The sequence below is a fragment of the Drosophila rhopaloa genome, unplaced genomic scaffold, assembly GCF_018152115.1.
Source record: "Drosophila rhopaloa isolate 14029-0021.01 unplaced genomic scaffold, ASM1815211v1 contig_115, whole genome shotgun sequence".
Taxonomy (NCBI): domain Eukaryota; kingdom Metazoa; phylum Arthropoda; class Insecta; order Diptera; family Drosophilidae; genus Drosophila; species Drosophila rhopaloa.
In genome coordinates this window covers 9,321,868-9,345,694 of record NW_025334990.1, presented here as the reverse complement: position 1 = coordinate 9,345,694, position 23,827 = coordinate 9,321,868, and the positions used below count along the sequence as shown (strand labels likewise).

General features: G+C 44.6%; 2 protein-coding genes across 2 annotated transcripts; both read right to left on the bottom strand.

Annotated features, from left to right (window-relative positions):
* Nucleotides 1-2,545: 2,545 nt before the first annotated feature.
* Nucleotides 2,546-8,963, bottom strand: LOC108042827 (toll-like receptor 7). The gene has a single exon (XM_017121287.2). The coding sequence runs from the start codon at nucleotides 8,633-8,635 to the stop codon at nucleotides 4,220-4,222; it is 4,416 nt and encodes a 1,471-aa protein (XP_016976776.1). The 5' UTR covers nucleotides 8,636-8,963; the 3' UTR covers nucleotides 2,546-4,219.
* An 11,630-nt stretch (nucleotides 8,964-20,593) lies between these two features.
* Nucleotides 20,594-21,214, bottom strand: LOC108042822 (general odorant-binding protein 56h). Its single transcript, XM_017121281.2, has 2 exons — nucleotides 21,110-21,214; nucleotides 20,594-21,046 (listed from the first exon to the last, which is right to left on the bottom strand). Exons 1-2 carry the CDS (start codon nucleotides 21,161-21,163, stop codon nucleotides 20,696-20,698), a joined length of 405 nt encoding a protein of 134 aa, XP_016976770.1. The 5' UTR covers nucleotides 21,164-21,214; the 3' UTR covers nucleotides 20,594-20,695.
* Between the last annotated feature and the right edge of the window lie 2,613 nt (nucleotides 21,215-23,827).

Below are 23,827 nucleotides of genomic sequence, written 5' to 3'. Positions count from 1 at the left end.
CCCTTCTCTGGATCCCCGCCATGTTGAATAAACGCTGACAATGGACGTGAAATTATGACAAACTCACATATACGCATATATATATTTGGGGCTATATATTCTTACAGCTGCTGAAGCAATTCATTTGTTGGCACTTGTGACATTTGCGTTCTGGCCGCATTATAGAGCTTATTATAAATACAGGCAAAAAGTTGGCTTAGTCCCAAATAGAAGATGAAAAAGGTTAATTATGATTACAGAAGCCAGAACTTTAAATGTTTAGGGGTGAATTGCATCATGTGGTTTCCAAGGCATCAAACCAATTGGCCATGTAATTCATCTTAATTTTTCCCGAAATTTCGTCATCGTGTCATAACAAAAACATTGCTCAATTTGGGCATATATAATTAAAGGTGACTTACGGATGTTTTTTCTTCTAATAAAACAACAATAAAATATGTGAGCAAAGCCCACGCAAAAACTTCAATCATTGTCTGGCCCAAATTGATTTTCCCCGAAGTAAAAGTAAGTAAGCAAAGGTATAAAATAAGAAATAAAAGCCAGGAGGCACTTTGATTTGCAAGCTGTCAGAATGAACTTATCACCTTGGCGTCGTTGTTTATCGGCTAGAAAATGAAAACTGCCGTCTTTTTAATATATATACATATATACATTGGTGTACGGAAATGCCTGACCAAGCATTTCGTTTCAATTTTCCCGCTGCTCGCACAGATTTATTTGCCTATTTCTGTGCGCTCTACCGACGAAAACGTGACGAAAAGCGTTTTCCCAGTTTCCCCCACAAAATATAGGTATATGTATGTATGTATATGTATCTGTATAGAAAAAACGACTGAATATCTGACTGAAACCTGACATTGAGGAAATCTGAATGACTGGCCCACATTTGACTCTGCAAACTTTTGCCCGGCAAAGGCAAACATTTTGCTGGACCTTTTTTATTGCATTTAAATAATTTGATTGCAAGTGTAGGGTCTGTGTAGGGTCCAAAGCATTTAAACTTGCCCCTGAACTGGGGCCCTTCATCGGGAAACAGTTTTCAATTCAATTTAATTCACTTTGTGCCTTCCTAACTCTCGCTTTTTCTGTATGTTTCTGGGTGGCCGTCTGATACTTTTTTATTTAATTTTTTCTGCACTCTCTTTTATTTCTTACAGCATAAAAATTTATTATCATAATAAGCGAGCAAAGGCCGATGAATCCTATATATTTTTTTTACCTCCCCCAATGCCACGTATGTGTGGCGGCAGCAACCCTCGATGTTTTTTACGACTGTTTTGTTTTTGTTTCTGTTTTGATGGAAATTCGATATTTGCAACACGTATTGAATTTTGATCAGGCTATATGAAATATATTTTTGTGCCAGTCTTTGGCCTTAACTTCCTCGACCCGACAAGAGCATTGATTTAAAGAGCTGGCTATTGATTTTACTGGAAATGCCCCAGAAAAGCGGAGAGAAATCCTCCCCGGAGAAAAAGGCCACTCGACAGCAGATGCGTATCTGCAAACAATTAAGAAATTGTTAAATGAAATTTCTCAAAAATTCCTCAACTAGTGCTTCGCCCCCCCCCAGATTGCTTCCGATTTTTCCCACCAACCCCCAATGCTTTTCCGTTTCACTAGTATCCCAGATACACAAGTGTGGCATTGTTTCTTTTCCTGGGTTTGTAATTCTATTAGTTACAAGTTGTGCAGTGCGAAGAAGCTTTTCTGTGTGGGGGCCAGGGGCCTCAATGAAAGCAAATTAAAAAACTTTGCAATTGCAGTTGCAAGCGGGTCTCCCCTTTTCTGGCTTTTAAAACGTTTTCCCTCAGCTTTTTGCCGGAATGTATGGCAATCGAAATCGACTGTAGTTGATGTGAGAAATTGAGATAGTGGAGAATGGAGAACGGAGGAGCTCCTCGATTTGTTTCACCACTATTTACATCTGCAGACCCAACTCTTTTGGCCCTTGAGCTCGACTTGGCCTGGCATAAATGCCAAAAGCGTCATAGAAATCCACTCCAGACGCGTATAATGCTCGACTAGGTACGAGTGAGTTTCTGTTACCCTTCAAATGGAAACAGCCATCATTTAACCGCCAGACAGATAGACAGTCGGGGAAGTATGCCCGGAGTGGAGGCGCTATGGAGGATGATGATGGACCTAAAACTGGATGGAAAAAGGGGGGTGATTTGTATGGTACTTGCGTCTCTGCAGCACCGCTGTGCATTTGTATGTCGGTTTATACATATATATACCACACAGTGTATACTGTATAGAAAAACAAAAAATGATTTATCACTCTGGCTTTCGGCTTGTATCCGAGCTACGTTTGTCCGTTGACTTTGACGGGCCGCCGACCAATCTCCATCCCCCTTCCCCCCTCCACCAACGACGCCCCTGACAATGCGTGAGGATTACAAAACAGCAACTCATGTGCATGATGAATTAAATTAGCAAAAAGCCAGCTGGAAATGGAATCCCACTGCCCGCAAACCATTATCGACACAATTTTTGGTTGGTTTTGTTTTAAAAAAGTTGTTCATTTCATTTGCATTGTTCGCTGGCGAAACAGAAAAATATCTTTGTTTGTTGTTTGTCGTAATCGTACATAGATTTAAATGTATATAGTATATAAATAGTTGTATTCACAAAATTGAATTATCCATAGGTTATACATTATCGTAGAACTGCATTAGAACTAAACTTAGGGCTGATCTTCGTATATTACAAAATGATAAAAATAAATAACAGTTTTGGGCTTTCATACTGGTACAAGTGTCTTATGTGAGAGGGGAGGGGGGTTTTTCATCCAACCCCCCCTCCCAATGTTTTGTATCTCGATAGTTTCGAACTGATTTGCTTAATTAATGACGAGTAGGCGAGTGTGCTGAAATAAATGCTCTCTCTTCGTACGTTCTATAGGCAGTTGTTAAACATTTACTCGTATAATATATGCGTAGATATACGTACTTTGCGGGCCTATATATATATATATATGGTACCTCATACATAGTAGTTCTTTAATATCAGTAGTTTGCTTTACTTTACACAGTCACGTACATGCAGACACGCACATTGATATATCCATGAATATACGTATGTACTATATATATATAATTAGCTATGCATATTGTGTATGCGCCGCGCCAGTTTTGCGAAACTTTTATTACAATTATCGTTAGTTTGGTAAGCGTAAGTGTTTAAAATGAGCTTTACTGTTTCGGCTTTTGTTTACCGCCCATCTGCATATTATTATGATGTGGAGTTAGCCACGGAAAATCTTTCCGGGGCCCTCGGTTTGCTAGCTAATTATTTATGCTTTTTACATACAGATTACTTGACAAATGCATTTATCGATTTTACGGCTCGCTGTGGCTGCGGCATACAATTTACATGTGTACTTGAATGTGATTATTGAATTATCCCCATACGGTTACGATACGGTTGCATCTGTATCTATATAAAGGTGTATGTGGTGTGTATATATCTATGTTTGGGCAGTAAATACGGTATTGAGAGCTATTTACAAATTGATGCAGGAGATGCGTGGATACATGGGCAGCTGAGGCTGAGACCTATACCGGATTAATGGCAATTATCAAGTCAATTATTGAACAATCAAATTGGGGCACACAAGTGCAGTCATAAGCTTGGCCTCTTCGAAACTTCACCGCAACTCGGGGAATCTTTATAGTCGAGGTTCTAGAGTCCAACTGATTAAAACCATATTAAAAAGTTATCACAAATTCCCCCCTCGGGCAATTCTCGGCTAAGCAAATGCCAGGAGATGAACAAGTTCGTGTGCTCATGTGAGGGAGAAAACTAAGTTTTGCTGTGGTAAAGTTTGGATGGAAACTTTGAAATGGCATTGTGTAGTTTGTAGCATCCCTGTTCACTTTCTCCCCCTTGGATACACACACTTGACATGACCAAGGCCCTCGTCATTCATTCTGCTGCCCCAACTGCATCTGTATCTTGTGTCTTGTATCTTGTATCTTTGTCTTGTTTGTATGTGTGTGTGCTCTTTTCCTGGGGCTGTGTTGGTTTAGTGCATCTAAAATGACTTTACACTGGATAAACAAAATAATATACGTTAAAATCTGTCTGTCTATTTGCTGCTTCCGCATCTCTATCTTTGTTTTCCCCTCCCTTAGCTTAACTCGCACATATTTTAGTAATTAAAATTATGCACAGGAACCAGTCCCTAAAGAAATCACTGTCACTTTGCCCCCTTTTACACCAGATACGCCTGGACATGAGGTCCCTGCTGTTGTCCGGATACGGCTGTCTGATTTAGCTGTTGCTGCTGTAGCTGTTGCTGCTGTAGCTGTTGCTGCTGTAGCTGTTGCTGTTGTAGCTGTTGCTGCTGTTGCTGTTGCTGCTGCTGCTGCAGTTGCTGCTGTTGCGCCTTGGAGCCCAGTGTTCCGGCCTGGGCCTGCTGATGATGCAGCTGCTCCCGCTTGGGCCGCCATGTCTGAGCCCGCTGGGCCGCCTCCATGCCAATGCCCGCTGGCATCATCAGCATGTGCTGCTCGTTATCCAGAGTCGAATAGTCCGAGTCGATGCTGGAGTATATGTGCTCCGAGGGCGGCCGCATCCCATGGTGTTGGTAGTACTGGGCGTGCAGGTGATGGTTCCCGGATCCCGAAACCGAAACCGATCCCGATCCGGATCCGGATACCTGCTGCTCACCCCGCCTCTGGGGTCTTGGGCTGGGCGTGGCCGTGGTGGCCGTGGAGTAGTTCTGCTCTGCGGGAACAGAGGCAGTCACAGCTGGGGATTGGACCTGGGCAGGACCTACAATGCCATCCGCCGGGCCGCAGTAGGCGGGGGGCGGGGCCTGGCGGTAGAGCAGGCCGGGACTGGCCGGCTGCTTCACCCGCTCGTGGTTGTGGTGGTCCAGCTCCAGCGTGTAGTTGTTGCCCCGAAATGTGGGATAGTCCACGGGCAGGGCGTAGCGCAGTTTCTCCCAGAAGTGGCGATCCGAGCGTCGGATGCGATGAACAGCCGATGTCTTAAGATAGGGCAGCAGTTCTATATCGCTCTCCGCCTCGAAGGCCACCTCGGGCTCCTCGATGATGACCAGTTTCTGGGGCCTGCCACGCAAGGCATCGTGAACGGAACGCCTTAACTCACAGCGGGCCCACTCCGTCTGAAGGAAGTTGCGGGTCAGCAGGATGACCACTCGTCGCGAAACCCTCGTGGCCTCCAGCAGCTGATAGTGGGTGGCATCGTGGGCCAGATCCCGATGCTGCAGGCAGACCCTTAGCGGGGGTCTTCCCGTTTCCAGCTGGGCGGCCAAGTGCTGGCACACGAACTCCGAATCCTTGGCGGAGTGCAGGAGCACGGCGTCGTACAGCTTCTCCGACTCCTCGCAACGTGGTCCAAACACACGGACGCCGTAGTGGGCGAACAGCCAGATCCTCAAGGATTCCCGGAAGGCAAAGACCATGGCTATGACCACCAGCAGGAAGACGAGAGCCAGTGCAGCAGCCAACAGAGGGATGTACGATTCAGGAATGCCATGCTGCAACATCGAACCACCGGAGTAGTAATCCGTGCAGGCAGCTCCAGTGGCATTGAAGTCCAGCTCCCGCTTCTCCAGAGATCCAGCACTCGAGGAGCTATCCTCCAGATCCCCAGATCCACCGGCTCCCGAACTGGCGGCCATGCAGTAGATATCCTGGGCATCCTGGACAATCAGGGCATTATCCGCCACGTAGGCGGTGAGGGCCTGCAGGAATTGGCACCTGCAGCTCCATTGATTCCTGCCCAAGCTAATGGATCGCAATCCCGGGCCGAAATGGAGGGCGTGCATCTGCCAAATGGGCAGGGTGACCAGTCGGTTTCCATCGATGCGGATCAGCTCCAAGGCCGCCAAGGGAGCAAGTGTGGCATTTTCAATGGTGGTCAGTTGGTTATTCTGCAAATACAACTCCCTCAGCGATGAAAGCTGCTCGAATTCGTAGCCATGGAGCGAACGCAACTTGTTGTCGGCCAAATGGAGCAACTGCAGCGAGGCCAGACTGGCGAAGGTGCGATTCTGGATGGCCGCCACCTGGCTGCCATTCACGTACAGAGCCCGCAGGTTCTTCCTGCCGATAAATGCATGGTTCTTTAGCACCGGGAAATTATTGCCATCCAGATAGACCACACTCGAGTCCATGGGAACGCGACGAGGCAGCTCGGTGGTCTGCTGGCCACCACAGTCGACCACATTGGTGGACCAGATCTGGTCGTGGTAGCAGGTGCAGTTGCTGGGACAGGTCATCTCGCAGTCGCAGGCATCGAAGTCGCAGCAGTGACAGAGGGCAAAGCAATGCGACTCGTAGCGACAGAGGAAGTCCTGCGGACGAAGGCCACTCAGAGGACGCACTGCAGCGCCACGGGCATGTGGCATCACGCACTCGATGTTGGCCATGTCCATCACTCTGGGATGCTGCCGGGTGGTCAGATTGTTAATCCTCAGCAGCCAGTCCATGGTGCAGTCGCACTCGAAGGGATTGCCGCCCAGGTAAAACTCAGGCAACGGCTTGGGCGAAACCACTGGGGCCACTCGCAATTGCTGCAGCAGCATTTTACTCAGCTGATTGGCATACAGATCCACTCGGGCCAGATTTGCCTTATCCACAAACGCATTGGGCTGCACATTGCCAATTAGATTATTGTTGATAAACAACAGCTCAATTGTGTTCGGTATGGACATCGGTCCGATTTCCGTGATGCGATTGTGCGAGGCATCCAGGGTCTTCACTCGAATCTCCTCCTGCAGTTTGTAGTAGTTACCCAGTGCCTCGATGTAGTTTCCATGGATATCCAGCCACTTTAGGTTCGAGGGAATAAAGGCGTAATCGAACCACACCAAGTGATTCTCGGAGAGATTAAGCCACAGCAGGGAGACCAGAGTGGCGAAAACTCCATTAATGTCCGAAAGGAAGTTCCTGTCCAGCCGAATGGCCTCCAGCTCGAAGTTTTTGTCGAAGGAACCCCGTTCGATGCTCTGGATGCGGTTCTTGGCCAAGTTCAAAACACTCAAACGTGGCAAGTCCTGGAACATGCCCACAGTAATATTTCCGATTTGATTATCAATCAACCGCAGACCAGTTAGTTGATGCAGATTCTTGAAGCTCTGATTGTCGAACGTGCGGATTTGATTCTCGCCCAGGTCAAGAGTTCGCAACATGGCCAAATCCTGCAGAGCACGAGGCACTTCATTCAACTGATTGGAACTCAGGTCCAGTTCCTTTAAGTCCGAACAGTTCTTGAACACAGCTGGCTCCACCACGCTAATGAGATTATTGTTCAGCGTCAGCTTGGACAGCACATACAGTCCATTGAACAGCTTATCGTCCAGTGTGTGCAGACGATTCTCGGCAAGATTGAGGGTGTGCAGATTGTACAGGGGCAGGAAGGCATTATCCTCGATGTGTCCGATGGAGTTGTTGCGCAGATTCAGGATCTGCAGGAAATACAGCTCCTTGAAGGTGCGGTAATCGATGCGGGTCAATGCATTATGGGCCAGATTCAGCACAATCAGTCGGATCAACCCGGCGAACGTAGTGTTGTCCACGTGATTGGAGGTCAGCTGGTTCCCGGACAAGTCCACCACCAGCAACTGCTCCAGACGATGGAACAGTCCCTTGGGCAGCTCGTAGAGCTCGTTCTGCTGCAGATGAATCTCCCTCAGCTCCTTGGAGCCGGCGAAGAGACCTTCGGGCAGGGTCTCCAGGTGGTTATTACTCAGGTTCACTATCCGCAGGGAGGCCAATCCGGCCAGGGCCTCGCCGGACAGCTCGGAGAGATTGTTGTGCGCCAGATTGAGGTGCTGCAATCGTCGGAGTCGGGAAATTCCCCAGCTTTCGCTCACGGACCTCAGCTCATTGTGACTGGCATCCAGGATCTGGAGTTCACTGCCAGCACTTCCGGAACCCGCTCCGCAGTTCATGTCCGCGAAGCCCAGCTGCTCGGCGGTGCGAATGCGATTGCGGGTGAGATTCAGCACCTGGAGATTGCCCACCGGACAGAGGAATCCTGCGGGCAGTTGACGCAGATTATTGTCACTCAGATCCAGGTCGGTGAGTTGCTTCAAGCCGCCCAGGGAGTCGGGGAAGAGCTCCAGGGCCCTCGTCGGTCCCCATTCGCTGTTGTGGGTGCTCAAGCGCAGGGACTTCAAGGTGGCCAGGCCCTCAAAAGCGTTATTGGGCAGCTGTAGCAGTTTGCAGGAGTCCAGGCGCAGACCCTCCAGAGTCTGCAATCTGGCAAAAACGGCCACCGGCAGCGAGGACTCGAAGAGGTAGAGCTCGCTGCACTGGATGGTCAGCTGGCTGCTGCCATCGGCGCCCTGGAGATCGAGTCCCGGCTGGCGCTCGATCAGGCGGAGGGCGCAGTGCACCGAACTGGTGCCGTTGTAGGACCAGGAGCACTGATTCGCCGGACCACTGTGCGCCGGGGAGGCCGGAACTGGCGAGGCTGCCGGCACGTTGGACAGCAGCGAGGAGTAGTCGCCGGATAGTGACACTGTGGCCGCGGCTCCTGTTCCGGCGCCCAACATGGCACTGGCACTCGATTCGCCACTCTCCTTGGGCGCCAGGGCAGCTCCGGCTAGGGAACTCCAGGATAACCCAACCAGGAGCAGCAGGATCGCCGCCATAATTGGGTACTTTCGTTTGGGGGTTAAGGGTTTCTCTGACGAGGGTGTAGTTGTTCGCGTTTTTAGGTTTGGATTTCTCACTCTTGGTCACTGCGAATTGACATTTTTTTCTTGTATGCTGGCCACTGTTTCACTAAGCGCACATTTTATTCTGGGTGTATTTTCACGGCTCTCGGGCGGCGCTATAGCAATAATTTCTCTTTCACTTGTTCAGGCCTTGTGTTTCTCTCTGCTGTTAGACTTTTTATTGTTAACTCTGCGAAATTGGCGAATTGAATTGTGCGTGGCCCACACGTCCGAACCGTACGGCGCTCGCACTCGAACTGTTTTCAGGTCCGCCAGCCACTGGCGGTTGAGCCTCGAGTTTTGAGTTCGCCAAGCAGAGTATCTCGCGGATGGCAAAGTATCTCGCGGATACGAATCCCAACGGTTGAGCCGAGTGATTGCGCATGAGTGCTGCTCTCCGGCTCTCTGGTCTCCCACAAAGAGAGTATTTGTAGTTACATTCTCAGCCGCTTCGGGGCAAAATGGCGCCACTGTTCCCGAGAGAATTGCAGAAAGAGAGCGAGAGAAGGCTTGAGTGAAAGAGAAACGTTTGAGTGAGAGTCGCTGTTTGAATTTGTGAATCAAACGTAAACATTGACAACGAACAAATAGAACTTGAAATTCAATTGGGAATAAAATTGACTTTGTCAATAGGCAGTAATCACATAAATTAGGAATTAGTGAAAAATGTACTAATTAAAACATTTGATGACTTTTTTAATTTTTCTTCTTATTTTGTTTAAGGTGTTGTATTTTGGCTATATTATTATGCTTAATCTATTAACTATGATTTATCTTTTATGTGAATTCGTTAATCTTTTATGGTAATTTGTATTATATATTATTGGTTTTATCCTTTAATGCCTATGTCTAGAACGTAGTAATTATATCTAATGTTTGGAATTAAAGTTTATTATTTTAGATCAAATTTGTATAATGGCGAGCAATCAATTATATGTAAGGAAAATATAACAATATAACATTGTAAATATTGAACAAATATTATAATCTTATACGTATATATATTTTATACTTTAAAGTATTTTATATTCTAATCTATTCTGAACACGGTTTAGGGTAGGATATGGAGTTTTAAATAATTAAAGGATTAAAGTGTTTTATTTTCCTAACCAGTTTCATAAGAATCTTAAATATTAACAAAACAATCTTTACCGTGAAACTTCCAAAACTATTTAAATTCCTGACTCTTGTTTATTGTGCTCTTGCTCTGGGACTTATTCATTCAATCTGTTGTATCTCGCACCGAAAACCCTCCTCTCTTTCACTCAATAGTTAAGCCATGGACTCTCGCCGAGCCAGAACCACTCCCCTGCCCTTCGATACCCTCCTCAATCCACCGAGATTGTTATTGTTACCATTAACTCACACGCGCCGACAACAACAGCCAACGCCGCATGCATATCCGTCGGATACTTTCCCAGCGTTCTGCATCTCACAACTCGCATCTCACAACTCGCATCTCGGCATCTTCTAATTGCCGCAGCTGCAGCAGATAATCAAGCAGCCGCAGAAGAGGCAGCCTGCCATGCGATTTTGTCAACGCTAAAAGATGTTTAACACATTGCCCCGATCTTTGGACTGGATGGATATCCACTATCCGAAAGATGCATCTAAATATAGAGTTCGATTGTTTAGACAGAGGCAAGCCGTGACTGCAGTTTTTGTTTAGACGATTCACGGGGATACTTGGGCAGGGTGGAAGGCCAAGGCCGATTGGCCGAAGTTTTCGAGTGGCGAGTGAATCATTTGCCACCTCTGGAGTTGCGTACGCAAAATGTAATATTTATGAATGCTGCCCCACCACCCATAAAACATTCTTTTCGGGCCCCGAACTTTTGTTTGTATGTGGAAGTTTCTCTAATGCATTTATTATTCATAAGAACTTTTTCATTACGAAGCTGGGGCGGCACATGACTCCCAGTGCCGAAACAAATGTCCAAGGTGGTCGGTCGGTCGAGGCATGCCCCCAAAATCCCACCCCACATTCGAGATCCATCCGCAGTGACAAAGAAAGCGAATGTTACTAAGTTAGTACCTTCGTCTTGAGCTCCGACTTGACTCCCTGCGAAGACACCACACGCCACACACAACACACACCACACACAGCAGTGGCATTGTTTTTCCTAGGTGTCGGAAACTTGTTCAACTTGTTTTCATTTTACTATTTTTCCACATCTCCTCGGCTCAGTGTGTGAATGCTGGGAAGCTAAAATAGCAGCACAAGTGTGTGAGTGGCTTTTGGGAATGCTGCAGGACACTTTGTTATCGACCAAGGACTGAGTCCTGTACTTACTGAGGTATTAACCCGAAAAGAAGTAGGAAAAGAACTCGTGAAGGGATAATATGACACCAAGGAAAATGTATTTAAAAATATGATACCAAAGCGTCACAACGATGTATCAAAACATATTAGTGGTTTGTTGTTAATTCAAAAAAATATTTAAGAAATTAAGCAATGAATCCTGAAATATATACAAATTCATACAAGAAAACAAAAATGTATTAAATAAAATAGTATTAGAAGACAACAAAAATTGATTATAAATTTTGTTTTCAATAAAATGGGGGTTTATCGATTTTAATTTTTTTGTAAGTAACAATTTTAAGCATAAACAAAATTATGATTATATTTATTATGCTCATATTCAAACAAACTGTATTCTAATCTGGTTCTATCGAATCTATTATTAGCAGCCTAAAACCATTTTTAAGAATTGGTTACCAATAGGAATTCTTAAAAAATTCATTTCGCTGTGTGTAACTATAATATGTGATAGTGTATGTTAAAGCAACAAAGAAAATAATCCCATATTATTCCAGGGTTATCAGGAAGTTCTTTAACTTATACAGGCGCTTATCTTCAGCGATGCCACCATGAAGTCATGTATCTGTCCCAGATGACTTAATGTCGAGGGCAATGTTCGGGATGTATTTATAATATTTATGCTTGCACCCCAAGGCAGAGGTTATCTCCCTGATATCTCTCAATTTCGAATATAGTATTTGGATTTATAGTGCGCATTTATGGCCACACAGTACATTTAAATATGCATTAAATTGCGTGATAAATTGTCAGTTGATTGTTAGGAGCTCACTCGCTGATGTATGCATAAATAATTAGAGAGCGACAATAAAATGAGTCGGCAAAGTTTAATTACTAAAGTGCGACCAGCGTGGCACAACTTTTCGATTAGTGCAGCAGCCAAAGTCGATTTCCATGGGCCATTCTGTTATCACAACCCGATGCAGGGTCGGTCCAAAGGGGGGGATATACGTCATCTGGGATGGGGAATGAGAGATGGCAATCCCAAACAAATTGTGAAATGGCAAATGCTGCACGAACCGATATAAAATATGCCGGCTGGACACAGGATTGCTGGCCAAAAGCTGAACTAAAAACAAATTTCTGGTGCCGCAACAGCAGCTGAAATTGACAGACAAGCTGGGGTGTGGAGGAATCCGGGATTTTTAGGGGGGAGGAGGGAAAAGGGATTCGAAGCGGTTACCGCACTGTGGAACACACAGCTTTGGCCCTTTTATTTTTGCGAACAGCCAGCCATCATGTGAGCCCCATCCGCACCGAATTGATGCAGCTTTGACAAAGGAAACTCCCCTTTGTCTCCTTTTTGTTCATTAACGGACTCGATTTCCAGGGCAAAAATGCAGCATGAAATGAAATCGCCCTGATTGATGAAATTCTCCAAATTGCATCTACTCGCCTTTATTGATGGGGTTTCCATGACAAACGCAACACATGACAACAAACTTTGTCCAGCAAGTTAATCGGATCAATGTTGGCCAAATGCAGGTCGTTATTCGGCTCGTTTGCTCTCAAATTGGAATTAGAATACGACCCATGCAAATGGCAGGCTTTAAAAGCGGAGCTATGTTATCGGATAAACCTGCAGATATGTATTAAAGGAAAACTAACAATTGAATTACGAACATCTGGCAACAGAGTTTGACACAATTTATAACAGCTTAACACCTTAACACTTTAACTAGTTGGTTAGTTAATAAAACAGATTATGTAGTTCATCATTAAATGTTTTGATGAAGTAGTAGGATGTGCTAAAATTCTCATGAATAATGGCCTTGCTGTTATTAATATAATAAGGTTTTGGGAAAAGCATTTAGGGCCACTGACTTATCAAAATTTGTTAAGCATTATTAAGCCGATACAACATATGTGAGGTCTTACTAATCAGTTTATATTAATAATTTAGAGTGTTTTGGGTGGCTTAGACCTTTAAGATTGCAAAGACCTGAGTTTTTTGAAATCTTAGAACCAAGTAAACTTTAAGTCAAATGTCTTGAGTCTATAAACTAAAACTACCCATACAAAGTGTCAGTGTGGTGGTGCAAAACTCAGTTTTGTTTGGACGATAACAGGATGGCTGGATCTGGGCAAGTTCCTCGCCAGCTGCCGACAAGTGTGAAGATTGGGGGGTCGCTGGGGAGTCCGCTGCTCACTTGTTTGGTGCTCCCATGATATAAATCGCACAGCTGAGCGGGCAGCATAATCGCATGCAATTATGCCGCACACAATCACAACGGGCCAACCAGCAAGAAGTTTGCAAAACTCGCCGGGCAACTCAACCGAACTCAACTCGGCTGGAAGTGGAAGTGGCAGTGCCAACAAGCTGGCACTAACAGGTGAGTGGGATGGGTTGGGCAGAAGACTCTGAATTGGCAGGAGGAGATTTAGCAGGAGGAGATTCAGCTGGAGGAGATTGGGGGGAGGTACTCCACTCCACTCCACTCCAATCGGGAACCAAACAATGCAGGCGAGCTGCAGTTTTTGCTGCCTCTGTTTTGTTTGTTGCACAATCTTGTCTAACTTTGTTTAGTCATCGCCCGGGTTTGGTTCCTCTGGTTCAGGTTCTGAGCCAGTTTTCCACCTTCTGTTGACTTTCGCCTCCTCATCCTCATCCATATCCTCGTCCTGGTTTTCTGCCTGATTTTTGAGGCCGCGTTTGCTTGGCCATATTTTGTTTCTTGTGCCGCTTCCCTTTTGCTCTCGATGATTGCAACTGGCTGCACAAGCGCAGCGCCTCGTGTGCAGTTTTGATCTATTGATTGTTTTGGCCATGCCGCCATGCAAAGCCATGCATTCCGCCTCCTCATCCGCCTCCGCCTCCGAATCATGGCCACTCCAATCCCCGGTCTCCAGCGTAAGCAAATATTGCATTTTGCGTTTTCCAATTAAACTTGAACAAGCGCCGAGCAATCGAAGCCGGATTCGAAGCCTTTTGTCTCCGGGGATTCCGTGCGATGACTGTGCGAATGTGTCGAATGAGAATCGAAACAGTGTTGCCAAGTGTTAGACGACTCCTGCGAAGGAGAAAAAGGAAAGGCGTTCAAAAAAGTGTTCGGAAAAGTCAGTAAAGACTTACAGTGTTGCAACCACAACAGGAAATTCTCCAATTTCAGTTAAGCGGATTTTAAACTCAAGCTAAATCGACTGGATGTATCCATATTGATACTTACTTCAAATTGAATTCTGATAAATTTTTAAAATATAATAAATATATTTATTTCACTTTAAATGAAGAGAACTAGCAATACTCAAAGTTACAAAACGTTTTGTTTTCTATCTATTTATCTAACTTTTTTAGTTCCCGAGAACCTCATTTTTAATAGGAAGGCGGAAATTATATATATTTATATATTATATATGTATTTAAGATTCAAACGCTTTGCCCTCCCAGCTACAAATGTTAAAAAAAAGAAGCAATATCCTGGTATAAAGCCCTTTTTATTGTGACTCTATTATCCTTTCACAAAAGTATTACCAAGAGTTTTTTAATATGCTGCCGGTAAATAGTAATTTGAGTTTAGAACTTGGACTGCAGTAAAAGAACTGTGTGGGAAAGCGATTCGAATCGGTTGCAGCTGCCCAGTTACGGCGGAAAACGAGGGGCATAAACTAGGGCCAAGTACGACCTCCATTAAATTGCGTTCAATGATTAAGGCCCCTCGCACCAACTACTCATTCAGGGAAAGCCAGGCAGGCCGGTATTACCGGGAAAGCCGCCAGCACCGTCGCCAAGTATAAACCATAATTCTTAGAAGGCCTTAGACAGACCATCCGAGCAGTGAAAATAATAGCAATTACATACGAGCGAACCGGGCCAATAAAACCAGCGAATAGATAGGAGGCACTCTAGACGAGCGCACTCCAATCGCATTTATGGCACTTTAAGAACCCTCCAAAATTGTACTTCAATCAGGGAGGCGGTGGAATGGAATGGATCTGGGAGATAGAGCGTGCCTTCAATTTGGACACGTGCAAGTCTGACCCTCCGAAGATGGAATTTAGAGTTTTCATTTAGCGACTTTCTGGCTGGTTTGTTGGTCGGTTGACCGCTTTCCCAAGAACAGTTACAAGGCGTCACTAAACTAGTTTACCGCAAACACTCTAGTCGACGCCAGAACTAAGTCAGCGTATAATAAATTACTCAGAATTTTCAGGCAGATATATAATTGCCGGAGGAATGCCGTGCACGTCCATAGCTCGTTAATTCGAAGAACTCAAAAATCATATGTATGAGTATGGCAGGAACAACACTCCACTCCCCTCGAGGAACAAAAAGCATTCACTCGAACAAAAGCCCCAAAACCGAGACAATTAAAACATATATTTTTTGTTCTTCTTTTCCGTGTTATTTTTTGTTGGTCTGGGCTGGATATTTTTTCGATGGACGCCACACGTAACCTTGGCTGCATTTTAATCATCTTCTTTTCGGGTTTTCCCGGGTTGAGTTGTTTGACGAATTTCAACGAGTCGTCGGTTGCACGTGCTCAGTTTCTTTGAGCCACATCAATCAAAAATAATTTATATGAGAGCGGGCCCAAAGCTCGGCCATCTAAGATATGGCCAAGACACGTAGCTAGCCACATACCGCAGGTAATTCGAAGCCAAATGCATTCTGCATTCAGACCGCTGGACTTGTTCATTCAAAACTTGTGTGTGCTTCGTAACATTTATAATTTACGAGCTCGGTTTGGTTGTGGAAAAGTGTCCACGGCTAATTGATTTATGCCAGAAGTGTGAGCGGGAAATCACAACGAAGCCATCGAACATTACTTCTGTGGAATTCAAATTTGTAGCTCGAATACCATTTATAGAATTCAAATATCGACGTGTCGCGACACAGAAAATAGACCTTAACACTTGTCAGCTTTGCGGATTAGATGCTTAACGAGAAAAAGGGGTTAAATACGACAGTTAATACCTTTATCTTGCGGTTGGAATTCGAACAGCTGAGGGCTGTTCCACTTTTCTCTGGTATTTACAAAATATTTATGCCAAATGTCTGGAATATAGAACAGTAATTAGACAATTGAACAATTGAATGGCTTTTGGCCGAGGCAGGAAAATCAATAGCCCCCTCTTGCCCGCCTCGTGAGCAGACAAAAGATGTGCGAACTTGGTGCGTCCATTAAATTTGTCACCCGCGGCTAAGCTAAATGTCAAATAGTACTCACGGCCATTCCAGGATATATAGACACACTCGCACACACACACACTATAGTGAGGAGGGGGGGGGAGAACAATAACAGCATCAATTTGACACGTACAGGCGCTAATGATGGGAATGGCCAGTCAACTGAACGATCGAATCCGAATCCTGAATCCTGTGCGGCGGACAGACCGCTCAACATGCCCACAATTGAACCACCCGGACTTGGTCCTTTAGGAACTTTGACATCCTGCCGTTTCGAGCAGTCGCAATCCCACAGCCATTCCCCTCGAATTTTCTGTCCTGTCAGTTCCTGTTGGTGTGAGTTGACGTTCTGAGAGTCGACGACTGCCAATTTAATTCCCATTGACAAAATGCACAATTGCCGGACACCATGCCGCTTTCCACCCCCCCTCCCCATACTAAAAATGGCCCTTTTGTTCGCCAATGTAACTGTTCTTGTAATTGTAATTTCTGCTGGTGACAGCCTCGCACACTTGCTATTAATTATTTTAGAAAATCGCTTGTAATAACAATAAATTTATGCAACCCACTTTCCACAGACGTTTTCTTTTCCACACACCAAATTTTCCACCCACAACTGTTCAATTTTTCACGACATTCAAATATTTGCTATTCGGCATTGCCAAGGCCAATGGAGAATCGTCAGTTGTCGAATCGAGTGCAATCAAGGCAAATGTTTGCACTGGGCTTTCGACTGTCTGACATCGCGGGGATTTCCCAGTTAACCAATTGCCTCTGCTTCTTCCCATTTCCCATTTCCCCGACCTGCCATACCAACCACTTTCAATTTTGACGGCATATCGATTTAATAAATTTGCGTGTGGCCCTTGCGACAATTTGATTGACAACTAAGTTCGGCCCCCTCAGTCAGTCGGTTGAGTTGGTTAGGTGGGTTTTTTATTTTCCCTGCGATTGTATGGGCCAAGAGATGGCAGCGGGATATGTACACACGATTGCCATTGATATAGCATGGGGAATTGGTTTTGTTTTAAGCCACTTGGAAGGGAAAAAGTGAAAAGATATCTTTGGAGAGCCAGCAGGCAAGCTCTTCATTAGATAGATCAAAACGTTGCCAATTGAGTTCTGGCTTGCAGTGGAATAGCCTTTTATTTAAATTTCTGACAAACAGCTTATAGAATTTATAAATCAGACATTTCTCTGAAATAAAATAAATAAGCTCTATTGTCACAAGTTTATTATTTAATAGTGAGTCAGAACAGTGATTATTTAAGATTTAATACCGATCCAAAACTAGTAATCGTTCCGTTAAAAGCGATTAAATTAAATTTAAATATAGATTTTAAATAACTAAAACCTTTTTGTGTTGTTTGTCATTGTAAGATATTAATATTTTAAATAAAAACGACACTTAATCTCGGGTTAACATCTTTTTTTTCTTTTAAGAAGAATGAAATTAAAATCTACTTTCGAATAAATAACCATTTCAAATATTTAAAAACAAAATAGTGAATTCCCATGGCATTTGCCGTTACTTTTGATCAATTGCTGGTTGGACCCACCTCATTTCGCTTTGGCCAACAATAACCTTACATTATATTCATAAATCAAAATGCTACTGTGCGATCAGAGACCATGGACAGAAAATTGTTAACATCCGGGTAATTTAAATAAAAATTCTGTTACCGTGTATCTGCTTTTCCATTCAACAGACGTAGGTCGCCATGGCGTTGGGAGATATGAATAGACACCGAAATAGACGGTGGCGGCAATTAAAATTAGAATTCACCAAAAATGTATATTTAGGCGCGCTTAATTATGACCCTACTGCGACCCAGGAGCATAATGAAGGTATTGAAAAGGCGTTGACATGCAACCGATAATTAAATTCCGAACCGACAACGAGACACTGGGCCTGTTTCCCACATAATAAGGATTTAGCAATAAAACTCTTGCATATGTAAATTCAGAGTGCCCTCGCGGGACTGGCACTTTGGTGTGAACTGGGGTCTGGGATCGAGGGATCGAGGGATCTAAAAGTTCGGGTGATCTGGGACCTGGATCTGATCGCTAATGCCGTGCCCGTGCATCTTGAGCGGTACTGTGCCGTTAGTTTCCCGAGCGGGAAACGTGCACCCGCACATAATGTGCAATAACACAAACTAAAGTGTCAACTTTTTGGGCCGTAAATGTTGCACGAACCCCTCTCTCGCATTTGCTTTCTAATTTGGGCACACGCTCCTCGGAAAGAGGAAACAACAAAAGGCGGAGGGAAAAAGGGGAAGTAATACACAGGGGCTGGGGAAAATTTCTCGCAGCATTTCCGTTTTTCACACACAAGCATTCGAAAGCAATTTTTCAAAATTGAAATTCATTTCATATGACTGTCTATGCTTCCATATCCATTATTTTCCTATCGCACACCCGTTATCTGTGACAGCGGATCAACGAATAAGATCGTTGCACAGCGATAGTAGAACCAGTACAGGGAAAACCCAGCAAGTGTTGAAAATAACCGAATATTCGGGGTGACAATTGTGCGGCCTGAGGGCGGTATAAATACATCCCTGCAGATCCAACTTATCTTAAAATTAGTTCTAGCTTTTGGACCTCTCTATCGAAGCACTGGGATCAAATTAAGTCGGAACCACCCTGCAGAAACAAAGCCAGTCGAAGTGTATTGTATGGCCAGATTGACTTGCCAATAAACTACAAAGCCGCCACAATATTTTCCGAGCCACTGCAATCGTCTTAGTCATCCAGCAACCCTTTACTGGCCAGGCTCAAGGCAACTAACCGGCGACTCCCAACGAATGTCCCATTGAAAAGAAGCCTGCTCCATCATCATCCATCCATCCATCCCCACTCGACTGGCTGGCTGGTTGGCCGGTCTCTTGGTAACTCCAAACAATGAACTCATAACTCAAGTGACACTTTTTAACTTGACTGCATTTCATCATGTGGTACGTCTTGGAGCCCCGTCTTGGTCCGCTTCTCGGCTCTTTTCTTGTTTCGTCCAACAATATTCAAATTGAGTTTTCCAGTGCAACAGCCAGTCTGAACCTCACTCCTCCTCGCCGGCGACTGTAGTCATCCATCGCTGGAAAGTTTTTTGTTGCCTGGTATTTGTTAGTTGATAAAAGGCCAAGCCATTATATGCATGGCCGGGCTGCACAATTTGAAGTGGGTAAAATTTGTATGCATGTGGCTGCCATGACAACGCCCCAACGTCCAGGTTCCAACTTCGACCCCACTCCGTCTCCAAACTGTATACCATCTCCGACTGCGACCTTTCAATTCAAACAAGAAGCAGGGATTCTTTTTCAAATTGTCATTGCTGAACTGGGCTGGGCTGGGCTGGGTCCTTCAAAGAATTCTTGGCTTTCTTTCGACGTGCAGCGTTCAGATTCTGTTGTCTCATGTCGCTGGGGCTTGTCAACCTGCCGGCCCCATTGGTTCCTCACTCTCACACCCTAGGAAGCAACCCATCTACCTACCACAACCCATCTCCAATCCCCGGGAATCGACTACGCCGGCAGACAAGTGCAATGAACCGCGTTTGTCTTCTTCCATTGCAGGCTGCGGCGTTGATTTATGTTACATCTTCTATGGTTACATTGGCTCTCGATCCCCAATCCCCCAATCCTCCATCCTCGCCCCGAATTGCGCCATTAAGCGCAGCTCATATGTTACCCAAAGGTACAGGATGCAGAGGCAGAGGCGGGAGACTCTCACACGTGAAATGATTTATTAGCGGTAATTGGTGTCACAGTGTTCCAAAGAAAAGGAAAGGATTCTCATCCCGCATTCCCCATTCAGACCCTCCTTCTCGCTTCTCGGTTGCCAGGCACCCGTTGTTTCGAACTTCTCTTTTAATTATCTTGATTTTAAACTTATTAAATTTGACAAATGATATTCGTAGACATCGTTGTGGTGGCTCGAGGGAAACAGGTTGTCAATGGCTGCTTCCCAGAATGCCGAGAGTTGATAAATCACGGAATGCGGCAGCTCCTTACCTTTATTTATCTGCCTGTTAGTTCTTGGCCTATCATTCTGGGCTGTCCAGAGATTCGTTTTGAGCTGGGTTTTTAGGCTAGGTCACAATCGTTCAAGTTGACACACCTGGTTGTGTATCGATTGGTATGCTGATTAGATATTGATGAACAATCTTCGATGTAAAAGAAGGGTTTTTAAAATGTAACAACCTAAATTGTTGGTCAATTCAGAAAAAACTCCGGTATAAATGGGCTTAATTTCTGCGAACTGTTCTGTTCCTTATATTGTTTTATACATTTTAAGGCTGGACTACAGTTAAATAACTACAACTTGGATCTTATTGTTTTTGGAAAACACAAAAGAATTGATCATTTCTGTAATGCCAAAAAATATTTCAAAAATACTTTTTCAAGTATGTACCAAAAAGATTGCAGTATCCACATTGTAATTTGCTTTAGTGCAACTTGAACAACTTTATTTCACAACATTCACCTGAGATGTGCAACAATTTAGTTAATCAACTTTTTAATGACAAATGCGATGCCAATGACTAGTGATGTCCTGGCATGGCCTTGTGCTCCTTGAGGCACATGGTAATCTTGAAGGCCGTGTCGCAGTCGTTGGTTCCCTTGATGTCCTTGCAGGCATTCACGCCCGATGCGATCTCGTCCATCTTGTCCTTGATCTGCGGCACATTCTTCAAGGTATCGAGCAGAGCCTGGGCATTGAACTGGCCGTTGGTGAGGTGCCCCTGCTTCTCCATGAGGCACTTGGTGTAGCACTTGAGGTTCTCCTTGGCACTGCTCTGCATTCCGCTGGCCATAAACTCCTTAAGATCGGCTTCGGTCACCTGAGCACTCTGCATGCACTCCTGCATTATTTGCCTAAAGTCCGGATCGCACTAGAAAAAGGTTCCTGTGATTAGAATTATATACTTTAAAGGTACAGTAGTCGCTCCTTTTACCTGACCCATGGCCAAAAGAACAGTCAGAGCAACACAGAATAGAGTGAACTTCATTTTGGTATTAGTATTTGCTTGTGCTTTTCCGGATTCACTCGATAGCCTCGACTGTTGGACATTCGCTTGAAATCTGCGGTTTTATAGCAGATCAGAACTAGTCATAATCAGAGGGAATGACATTAAGGCAATTAAACTTTTTGCGAGATGAATCAGTATTTGATTACGCACAATACCGACAATTACTCAACAATAGAATTTCCCTTTTTCGATTGTAATTACATTCCATTATCAGTCCATTCGTAATTTGGGGGAAGAGTGGGTTTTGGGGCAGCTACACAAATCAGCAAAGTTAGTCGCAATTAGTTGCCGGCCCCCACAACGAATCAATTATTCATTTATTGTGTTTAAATGTGGTCAGAGTTTGACAATTTTCGGCCTTTGTTTGAGCCATTCACACTTGCCCAATTGATTTGCATGCCATTTGTTCTGGCCTGGCCATTGCCAAATCCCCAATTGATATTTTCGAAGGCATTTAATCTCGCATAATCACGGCAATATTTCCGAGTCTGCTGACACCAGTAGAAGGTCGGGTCTGAATAATTTACCAAATTTCCAATGCAGAGCTAACGCCACCAATTTACAACTCATAAATTTGACCATTTGTAAAGCTTAAAATAATAAATTTGTAAAAGTTATTCAAAAACTCATTACTATTATGAGTGTGATTACATTTTTGTTTAACTAGATTAAGTTGCCAGTGACAAATTTATTTAATTTGCTTTGCATCGTTTACATAGATTAAATCTATAAATGCTTAAATTTATTCCTAGTCATTGCCTAAAAATGGTACTATTCTGTATTAAAACACATAAATTCAATTAAATCATAAAAAGAAGGGGAGTCATGCAATAAACTTTTTTTATTTATAGTTCCGGAAACCATTGATTATTACCCGACAGCTTTCGATGCCTTGAAAGGTGATCTAATTTATTTTCCCATTCATCTGCAGACGTTTTAATCGTAGCTACAGATTGCACAAGTCCGCTGTGACTATCTATAACAATTAAACATCCATCAGTTAACACCCACCGCCCACCTTCCTCTGCTATGATACAACAAACATTTGTTTGCTGGAGATGGAGATGGGTATACAGATATAAAATAACTTGCATAATTCCTGGGCAAATTCAAATCAATAGACAAACAATAAGCTCGAGTTCGCAGGCCAACTGCCATTTACAGGACTAAGGAAGCCATGTTGACAGCACAAATAATTTATGCCTTTGTTATGGAGAGAAAGAGCACCTGCCCAAGTCCTTCGACTAGAGCCTTGTTCTGTGCCTCTGTCTGCCACGCCCACTCTGTGCTGTCCTGTGCCCCTCCATGTAAGTTGGGTTTTTCGCCAAGAAACAAATAAAGAGGAGACACCGAAAGGACAACGATTCCAAGTCGAAGTGGTTGACAAAAGGCCGAGTGAAAACCCGGGCCGGCGAATTGGATGGTCCTGGCCGACTACCACTGCTTGTCATTAGTCAGGCAGGATAAGCAAAGGACATGGCCATAAAAAGGGCAATGCGAGGCGCCCGAGCAGGGACACTTGCACAGACACAAGGTGTGTCCTGTGAATGAATTGCTGAGTAACCAATAATGAAGTAAAACTGTTCAAGTCCTGAATGTGTCATTGTGGCAGCAGGTTTGGCTGGCGGTGGCAAGGGTTTCAACTGGGATGAACTGGGTATGAACTGGGGACCCGACAACCGAGCACAATTCACTGTCAGTTGCATTGTTTTGACCTGATTTACATGCCCCAACCAGCCAAGCTAGCCAGCCAGCTCAACTGATATTAGGAATGGCTGAAGACCGTTCGGTGGACTTTTATAAATTACAAAGGCCACCGCACAAAGGCGATAGATGCAGGATGCCTGGCTCGGCTCCAGCTGGCTTTCCCTCTCTGTCTCATTCTTCCTGGCTTTTCCTGGACCTCCTGCTTTTCCAGGCGAAGCCAGCAGACGACAACGATGACAGGACGAAACAAAGGCCAACGTTAATGAGCCAAGAGAATGGCGCAAGCCGTAACAAACGTGGCTAAATAAAGAGCGGGGCAAATTGTAAGAAAGCAGAACTGTGTCACAATGTTTTGACAGGAGTGGGAGTAAATGGAAATGTAGTAGGAAACGGAGAGGGGACAGGACGAGTCGGCACAGGACACAGGACACAGGACGCAGGACGAATGCCGGACTGCTCAGCTAGTTAAGCGGCCAAAGACAAAGTTGATAAAATTAGATTTGTATGGTAAATAGTTTGTGGGATGGCGGCGACTGTGTGAGGCAGGGGCAAAGTTTAATAAATGTATAAAATTAATTAGCCAGTTGAATGCTCATTAACAGCTGGCAACGGGCTCAAGCTGACATCTCTGTTTGGTAGCCTCCTGCTGGTTCTTGAAGCTTTAAGCCAGGTCGGAAGGTGGAAGTTGGATGGTTTTTGGGCCCGGTTTTGAGGCCAGGGCAGCTGTCAAGTTGCCTCAATTAATTCCCAGCAGCAGTCAGTCAATGAAATATGCTGCTTCCCATTTTCTACGTCCATCTGTTTTGGCATTTTCACACCTCCCCCCCATACAATTTTCCTTCACTTCGCGTTCGATCTCCCGCTGAGTGGAATAATGGGGGAAAAAGAAAAGTGAAAACCCCCCCAAAAATGAATGTTGACCTTTCACAATTGCAA